Genomic DNA, 9,528 nt, shown 5'->3' with positions numbered 1-9,528 from the left:
ATAAGTATGTTATGGTAAAAGACATCACACAAACCTCTGTTGTGTGTCCTTTCTGCCAGTTGGGCCTGTCCCAGGGTATCATTCTAGTGGTTTCCCTGTCTTGCACTACCCTATAGTCCTCAACCTACCTTTCTTGTGCACTCTTCTGAAATGCTGTGATAACTGCCATGTCATGCCCTGGCTAATGTCTTGTTTGCTCACCCTGACATGTCATACTGTTTGCCACACTCCTGTTTTTGAGCACTCCCTATTTTGTATGTGTGGAGGGGCTTGGCCACCACTACTCCTGACCTCTCCCAGATCATACCCACTGTTGCTGTACAAGTTGCACCTCCTGGTGGCTCTCTTGGATCTCCGTGAGGTTCTCCCCATTTGGAAAACCTTCCTGTGCAGCTACTTCACCAGAGCAATCAGCTGCAGATCATGTTGGTACTGGAACTGCTTGCCTCAGCAAATTCAGTTTAGGACTTTCAGAGAACTTTATAAATACAATTTTTTTTTCCAACCCAATCCAATAATAAACACAGGAATAAAGATTGACTACAAATCTTTGCAGGTGTCTGCCAATTTGTCAGACAAAAATATGTCCATACATGCTATGTAGCTTATGCACAACGTGTCTCACCCAACCAAGATGGTGTGCAATCTGCTGCCTACAGATAGCCTGTTCATTCACAGCAAACCTTATGAGTCTTGAAAATCATATACATGTGATGGGTAGACCTTGGCTGGCTGCCAGACTCCTATCCATCTGTGCTGTCACTCCCCACTCTTTAACAGAACAGCGGGAGAAAGTAAGATGAGAAACCTCACAGGTCAAGTTAAAGATAGAGAGAGCACTTACCATGGGCACCACCATGGGCAAAAAAAGGCTTGAGCTGGGGAAAATAAACTTAATTTATTGCTAACTAAAATTGAGTTGATTAGTGAAAAATAAAGACAAAAAAACTCAACCAAACAAAAAACCACTATAGCTGTCCCCGCCATCCCTTTCTATCAGGTTCAGCCTCATTCCTTTCATCCAGGCTTCTCTACATACACTTGTAAGGATGCTGGGGGATGGGAAATGAGAGTTATGATCAATTCATAACACTTTGTCTCTGCTACTTCTACCTCTTCATGCTGTTCCTCTGTGCCAGTGCATAGTTTCTCTCACAGAATGCAGTATTTCACAGACTTTTTCCAGTGTGAGTCCTTTCCATGGGCTGCAGTTCTTCAAGAGCTGCTCCAGTGCAAATCTTTTTCATGGGGTGTAGTCCTCCAGGAACAGACTATTCCAGTGTGGGTCCCAAAGGGCCATGATTCCTGCCAGAAAACATGCTCTCTTCATGAGTTACAGCTCCAACAACTTCCTCTAAGGGCATATGTTCACCTGCTCAGTCTTGGGGGTCTTTCAATGGCTGCAGGTGATAACTTCTCTATTGTTAACCTCCAGGGGCTGCAGTGGGAGGGGCTGCAGTGGGACAACCTGCATCACCAGGATCTTCACCATGGGCTACAGGGGAACCTATGCCTGGAACACCTCCTGCACCTCCTTCTTCTGTCACTTTGGTGTCTGCAGAGCTATTTCTCACACTTTTTTTTATTCTCTTCTCACTTCCTGTGTAACACTTTTTGCACCTCTTGAGTACATTTTCCCTGGGGCATCAGTGGCTGTGTGCATGTGGAAGACGAGAAGTTTGTCTCTCTTAATGTAAATCAACAAAGATAAACTGATAGCAGAGCCACTGGAAAGAATCCTGTCTACCACATCGGACTAATCCTGTCTACCAATCCTGGATGCAAATCAGCTTGTGATTGCATCATGATAACGTCGGACTACAACAATGGACCTAACGACCCAGCCATCACGCTTTTTGGACAGGGCGGTTCCCGCCCATCAAGTACCTTGGGCAGGGTGATACGATGGTTTCCACCACCTGTGTAAAGGAATGTGGGAAGACTTGTCTGAATGGAGGGGGGGGGACGGAGGCCCCCCTCGCCTCCATCCAAAAATCTTGCCCACATACACAGCGATACACAGAAAGATTTCCGGGGGAACAGATACCTGGATTATTTCCTTGCCTCTGGAATACCTGACATACCAACACCTGCCTGAGGACTAAAAAACTGTATAAAAGACCTGAGTGACACTGTCAAGGAGGAAGAGAGAAGACGGCACCATAACATCACGGGGCAACGCAACGCATCTTGGACTCTCACCACCCCTGACCGTTAGTAATATAATCTCTTTCTGACTTTCTCCTTCTAATTCCTTCCCTCCTCTCTCCCTCTCTCTCTCTCTCTCTCTCTCTCTCCATTTTCTCCCTTTCCCTTCTTATGTCCACTTTATCTAATAAATAGTCTAGCTGTTGATACTTTGGCCTCGTTTGTGCCTTTAATTTCACAACACGGGAATATTTAAAAGAACTGTGTCTCCGGACCGAGACATCTAATGTCTCCGGACCTTGACATTTAATGGCGTAGTCGGCAGGATTCCCGTGCAGTGAAAAGTATCACAGCAAAATTATTGCATTTCTGAGAACCCCGAAATGTGTGTGTGTGCCTGAGACGTACTTTTAGTACGAAGCGAGAGTGGAGTCCAGATTCGCGTTTCCACTCGCCCGCGAGGGAAGTGGCCGGAGAAGGACGAAGCGAAATTTTCAGAGAGACTGTGTGGGAGTTCTCAAAAGCTTTAAATGTGTGTGCTTTCTCGGGGAAGATTATCCGGGGTACAACTGTTGGTTTTATAGTGTGACCTCCTCGAGAATCCTCTGTACCCTGCTTTAAATTTGTGTGTGCATTCCCGGGGAAGATTATCTGGGGTACAACTCTTAACTTTATAGTGTGACCTCCCCGAGAATTCTCAGTACCCTCTTTTAGGAAACCCAGTGTTGGTGATATTTGTAAAGTGTGGCTTTCCCAAGAAGCCCAGTATTGAAGCAAAAGTTGAGAAACTTCTGTTGGTGTGTGTTCGCTCAGGGAAACAGAGTGACTCTTCCCTAAGAATCACAAGGTTGTTATCCTAGTGTAACAAAAAAATTTGAGGTACAAAAGCTGAGAAGCTTTTGCAAGTGTGGGTTCACTCAGGGAAATAGTGTGACTTCCTTGAGAAGCCCAGGTTGTTGTTGTTTTTTCTTGTGTGTGACCTCTCCTGAGAAATCTATTGTGCATTTTTCCTGGAGAAGATTATTTTGGAGTAAGCCTTTTAAAAGTGTACGTTTTTCCAGGGAAGATTTTGCTGGTACAAACAGTGTTTTGATCTGACTTCCCTGTGAAACTTAGTGCCCTATTAAGAAATGCTTTGTGAAACAAAAGAGATGGCCGGGAGTGAGAAGCTTTTTAACCTTTTAGAAATTCACGGGGCCCGCCCATCTATACAAGGTCTTGATTGGGCTTATGAAAACTGGAATAATTTCCAGAGTGTGGCTGATCGTATTTTGGCTCTGCAAAAGGAAGCCAAGGCAAAAACCGGAAAAGGGAAAGCTTTTATTTGTGCAGTGTTAGGCGCCTGTTTAGCAGCTGCAGTGAGAGAGAAAGATGAATGGCATGAACAGGAAAATATAACTATTTCCTCTTTGCAGGACTTAGTTTCGTCACTACAAAGCCATGTTGCCACTTTGAAAGACGTAGTGGCAGATCTTAAAATTCAATTGGAAAAGGAGAGGAGGCAAAATTCGTATTTGGACTCAAAAGAGGGTGTGAATTACTTGGAGCCTGCCCCCATATATCCTCGGGCAGAATTGACAGCGGCTAAGGAAGCTGCTGCGCATATCAGACCTCTCATTAAAACTGAAGTTTTATATGAGGATGGGGAGGTTACCCCCACTATCACAACCAAAGAAACACCTTTCTCCTCAACTGAATTGGCCAAAATTCGTAAAGAATTTGCACGCTCTGCTGGGGAATCTGAGGTGGAATATGTCTGGCGAGTTTCAAAAACTGGAGGTGATCAGATTCTGTTAACAGAAGCTGAAGCCATGGGCTATTGGGGTGATAATGTTTTTCTAACTACAAAAAACAGAAGTGGACCCTGGAGTCTTACGCAAAGAGCTGCCTATTGGGCAGGGGGGTTTGATCCAAAAGAGAGGGGTGAACCCCTAATTCTGCGGGGAGGGATGAATCAGATAATGGAGAATGTGCAAAAGGCTGCATGCCTGCAGATGATATATGAAAGGGAACTAAAACATCATTTTGAATCCCCTCTTTCTCTCCTGGTAGACGCAAACAGAATGACTGCCCTGGTTAGGGGCCTCCCCGACTCGCTTAAAATAAGAGGCATCCAGCTCCAAAAAGAAATAGCTGATACCCCAATTTCCTCCAGGATGCAGGCTGCTCTAAGACATAATTTAGCACACGGAGGCAGCCAGCCTGACTTGAAACCATGGACGTGGGAGGAGGTCGGAAGGGAGTTATTAGACTATGCCAGGCAATATAGTATCCCTGAAGAAATTAAAAAAACTGACCCTAGGGGCTTGAGGCATGTAAAACTGAACCACTTGCCCTCAAGTCCCCAGGGGTTTAACCGTGCCCCCAGCCGGCTTGGAACAGGGGGCAGGGAACACACAAATACCCGGCAATATTGGTGGAACTTAGGTCTAAAGAAAAATATCCCCAAAGAAGTGATAGATGGGCTAAACACAAAACAATTAGAAGTGATTGTGAAGAACTGGCCTGAGCCCAATCAGAAAATTGAGCCCACTGCACCCCCCTTAATAGACCTGTCTGAGGAGAATAAAGGCATGCCTTCTTTTCAGCCTCAGGGAAACTGAAGTCTTCACCCCCCAATGGTGGGCGGAGGGGTGAAGGGTGGATGTATATTCGTCAGCTCACCGAAAATGGCCAGGGCGATTTACTAATCACTGGCATTGTAGGACCAAAACAAATTCCTATTACATTTTTAGTAGACACCGGGGCTCAGATTTCAGCTATTAAAACGAAGGATGCTACTGATTGTGGAGTGGTGCCCTCCAAACAAAAATTGCTGGTAGCAGACGCCCTGGGTCAAACCCATGCACAGGCATTAGCAACCATCCGGTTACGCTTGCCGGGGGAAGATAAGGACACTAAGGTGTCAATGGTCGTAGGGGAGTTTCCAACTAACCTCCTAGGGCTTGACGTTTTAAAAGGGAAAACCTGGTCAGACAACAAAGGGCGAAAATGGTCTTTTGGGTCTCCCATAATGAGCATTCGGCTGCTGAAAGCCGTACCTCTCCTACCTCACTCAAAGCTGACAAATGTTAAACCTTATCCTATACCTCTGGGAGCTAAAGAAGGAATAGTGCCTGTACTGGAGGACTTAAAAAAACAGGGCATTGTGGTTCCCACCCACTCTGCTTTCAATTCCCCAGTTTGGCCTGTACGAAAGCCTAATGGGACATGGAGGCTGACCATTGATTACCGCAGGCTTAATGCCAATACTGAACCACTAACAGCTGCAGTGCCAAATATTGCTGAACTCATAGCTACAATACAGGAGAAAGCACACTCGATTATGGGTACAGTGGATGTGAAAGATATGTTTTTTATGGTCCCGCTGCAACCTGAGGACCAAAACCGCTTTGCTTTTACATGGGGTGGTCAACAATTCACATTCACACGTCTCCCACAGGGATTTAAGCACTCACCCACTTTTGCCCACCATGCGCTGGCACAGGAACTGGAAAAGGTCCAACTAGAGCCAGGGGTCAGTGTTTACCAATATATTGATGACATTCTGGTAGCAGGAGAAGATATTGAAGGGGTACGAGTAACCCAGGATAATATAATTTCACATCTAGAAAATTTGGGGCTGAGAATACCACCTGAGAAAGTACAGACGCCCTCAAGTGAAGTGAAGTTTTTGGGAATCTGGTGGAAGGGGGGAATGACCTGTATTCCACCAGACACCCTTTCCTCCCTGGACCAGATCAAAATGCCAGAATCCAAAAAGGATTTGCAACATGCACTAGGATTACTTGTGTTTTGGAGGAAACATATTCCTGATTTTTCAATTATTGCAAGACCCCTATATGATTTGTTACGCAAAGGCGTTCAGTGGCAGTGGGAAGAGCCCCACGAAGAAGCATTACAGCTGCTAATATTTGAAGCCACTGCCCACCAAGCTCTTGGTCCTATTCACCCTACTGACCCTGTGCACATTGAATGGGGATTTGCTAAGTCTGGCTTATCAGTACACTTATGGCAAAAGGGTCCAGAAGCCCCTGTCAGACCAATTTCATTTTACAGTCGTAGTTTTAAGGATGCAGAAAAAAGATACACGGTGTGGGAAAAGGGTTTGTTTGTGGTTAGTTTAGCCCTGCGGGAAGCTGAGAAGACCATTAAACAGCAACAAATAGTGCTTAGAGGCCCATTCAAAGTAATTAAGACAATTCTGGCAGGAACACCACCACCTGAAGGGGTGGCCCAAAGAGCCTCTGTGAGGAAATGGTATGCCCAGATAGAGCACTACTGTGACATCTTTTCAGTATCTGAGGGAACCACCAAAATGTTGACCTTCCAGGAGGAAATGGGTCCAGACTGGGAGGCTAACAAACCGTCCTCCGTAATACAAATAGCACCTACATTCTCTGGACAGATACTGAATGCATGGTTCACAGATGCCTCCTCTAAGCGGGAAGGGAAGACCTGGAAGTACAGATCTGTGGCACTCAGTGTGGATACCAATGAACAGATAATTACTGAAGGGGAAGGTAGTGCTCAAGTGGGGGAGTTGATTGCAGTCTGGAGTGTTTTTCAGCATGAGGCTGAATCTACTTCTCCTGTCCACATCTATACTGACTCCTATGCTGTATTTAAGGGCTGTACTGAATGGATACTCTTCTGGGAGGAGAATGACTGGGAAGTTAATAGAATACCTGTATGGCAGAAGGAGAAATGGCAAGATATTCTGGCCATTGCTAAAAAGGGAAAATTCGCAGTGGGATGGGTGGCCTCCCACCAAGAGGATGGTTCCTCTGCTAGCCAATGGAATGGCAGAGCAGATGAACTAGCCAGATTGGCTCCCCTGCAAAACACCCAAATAACAGAAAATTGGGAACGGTTGCTAGAATGGCTGCATGTGAAAAGAAAACACTCTGGAATAAAAGATCTGTATTGTGAGGCCCAAGCAAGGGGTTGGCCAGTTAGCAGAGAAGAGTGCAAGACTTGTGTCTCTGCTTGTGACCAATGCCGCACCCGTTTGGAAAGACACCCTCTGGAAAATGACCCCCTGCACCTAAGAGAGGGGAAAGGGCTGTGGGAAGCTTGGCAAGTGGACTATATTGGCCCTTTCCGAAAATCAGAAGGGAAGCAATATGTGTTGGTCGGGGTAGAAATAGTGTCAGGATTGGTCTCGGCTGAGGCATTTGCCAGAGCAACTGGGGAAAACACAGTAAAGGCACTGAAGGGGTGGTTTGGTACATTCCCTAAACCACAGTCCATCCAATCAGACAATGGTTCCCACTTCACTGCCAAAACAGTTCAAGAGTGGGCAACCCAGGAAGGAATTACTTGGGTATATCATACCCCCTATTACCCACAAGCAAATGGAATCGTGGAACGAACCAACGGTCTGTTAAAACGCTTTCTTAAACCTCATATGCCAGGATGGGCTGAGCGGCTAAGGGAAGCATTGACCAGTGTTAATTGCCGTTGGGGGGTAAACGGATGCCCAAAAATTACAGCCTTTTGCCCCAAAGCCCCAGAAATCATACCAACCATACTTGAGCATTCCAAATCTCCCTCATACTCTCCAGGCCAACCAGTTTTGGTTGAACTCCCCACTGTGGGAACAATACCCCTGGTACGCGAAACTCCAATTAATAAATATACCTGGAGGGCAAAAGATGCTCATGGAAAAGAATTCAAGATTAATACAAGGTGGATTATTCCATCTTTCTAATAATAACTATCTACCGGTTCCCTAAAATGGACCGAGTCCGTTTTTTTTTTTTTTTTTTTTTCTTCTAGGTGAAAGACCCGAGGTCTGCCTTAGAGAACCTGTGGAGCTGTTGATCATCTGCATTGATCATCTGCATGACCTTCTGGGAAACTGCTTTATCCATGTGATATTCCCTATGATATGAACAAGATGTTTGTCTTTCTATTTTGGTGTACCCTTGGAGCATTAACCCTTGATATTTCTGCATCTGCCCCCTCAGACCCTAATGAGGGGTTTCTTGTAACCAATCTATTCATGCAGCTGGCAGAAGAAGTGTCCTCTGTGTACAACCTTACGAACTGTTGGGTGTGTGGTGGGCCGCAGGGATTCGAAGCATGGCCTTGGGTTTCGACTCCAGTAGCTCCCAAATGGCTTGTAAGCTCCCTTAGTGAAGTGGACAAAAACACCTTTTGGACTGAAGAAGATACAGCCCCATGGCCAGTCCAGTATCCAGGCCAAGGAATCTATTGTCTAAACCGCACACAACCTGGTGGTGTTTTTGTAGGTAGAAGTACATGTCAATGGACATTTACATATCGTAATCTGAGATTACAAAACCAAAAGAAAAGACCCAGTTTTAGGCACACATCTGGGTGGATGTGGGTTAATAAAACTGGGGGAGTTAAGGACTTTGAGGGGTTTTGGTCAAGAGAAAATGTGTCTCGTATATATGATTTCAGAGAAAGATTTGGTCCACTCCTCTACCAATCGTGTGAGTGGAAAAATGATTCGGGTGCTTGGTATTGTACAATGGTGGGTCATGCTCACCCTGAGGGGAGATGGAACCATGTCCTTTTCCCTAATCCATTGGGCATGACAAATTCTACATATTTCCAGATGCCTACAACCCCCACAGGCCTGTTTGAAAATGGAACTACTGCACTGAAAGGCCATTATTGGATATGCGGGCACCGGGCCTATAAAAAATTACCACGGAATTGGACCGGGATATGCTATGTTGGACTAATCCACCATTGTTTTTCTTACTCCCAGGTGGGAGAAGGAAATGCCCTGGGGATCAAAGTATATGATAACCTGGAAAAAAGGAAGAGGTCCATCTCCACTCACTTGACCAGGGTAGTGGTCAACAATGGGGAAAGGGTGAATGGACCCCCCAAAGGATTATTGAATATTATGGTCCTGCCACCTGGAACCCCTACGAAAGGATTAGTGTGTGCTCGAGAACCAATCTATAACTTAAACCGTATCATAAGGCTTGCAAGCCCCTCTTAGAAGTAATCAGCAATGAGACAGCTCATGCCCTAGATTTATTAGCAGATCAAGCTACACAGATTGCGAACAGCCATTCTACAACATAGGATGGTTCTCGATTATTTGTTAGCAGAAGAAGGAGGGGTCTGTGGGAAATTAAATGATTCTAACTGCTGTCTACAAATTGATGACAATGGAAAAGTAGTACAGAAAATATCATCTTGACTGAGGAAGCTAACACATGTTCCCTGTCCAAACTTGGGAGGGATGGGATATGAGCTGGCTCTCCTGGCTCCCAGGAGGACCGTGGATGAAACAATTGTTGTATTATTTGTTATGTGTTTTGGCCTTGTTACTCCTTTTACCCTGTATTATTCCCTGTTTTATACATTTGATTCAACATGTAGTATCTAATA

General features: G+C 45.4%; 1 protein-coding gene across 1 annotated transcript; it reads left to right on the top strand.

Moving 5' to 3' along the window:
• The first annotated feature begins 2,939 nt into the window (after positions 1–2,939).
• On the top strand, positions 2,940–4,889 carry LOC137446969 (uncharacterized). The gene has a single exon (XM_068150132.1). It carries the CDS (start codon positions 3,279–3,281, stop codon positions 4,749–4,751), a length of 1,473 nt encoding a protein of 490 aa, XP_068006233.1. The 5' UTR covers positions 2,940–3,278; the 3' UTR covers positions 4,752–4,889.
• Positions 4,890–9,528: the final 4,639 nt, after the last annotated feature.

The sequence above is a fragment of the Melanerpes formicivorus genome, unplaced genomic scaffold, assembly GCF_026170545.1.
Source record: "Melanerpes formicivorus ecotype bairdi unplaced genomic scaffold, bMelFor1.0.p_v2 SCAF_1, whole genome shotgun sequence".
Lineage (NCBI taxonomy): Eukaryota > Metazoa > Chordata > Aves > Piciformes > Picidae > Melanerpes > Melanerpes formicivorus.
This window is presented reverse-complemented; position numbering and strand designations above follow the sequence as displayed.

Coding starts and splice junctions, on each gene's coding strand:
- LOC137446969 (XM_068150132.1), top strand. CDS start 3,279: ATGCTTTGTGAAACAAAAGAGATGGCCGGGAGTGAGAAGCTTTTTAAC.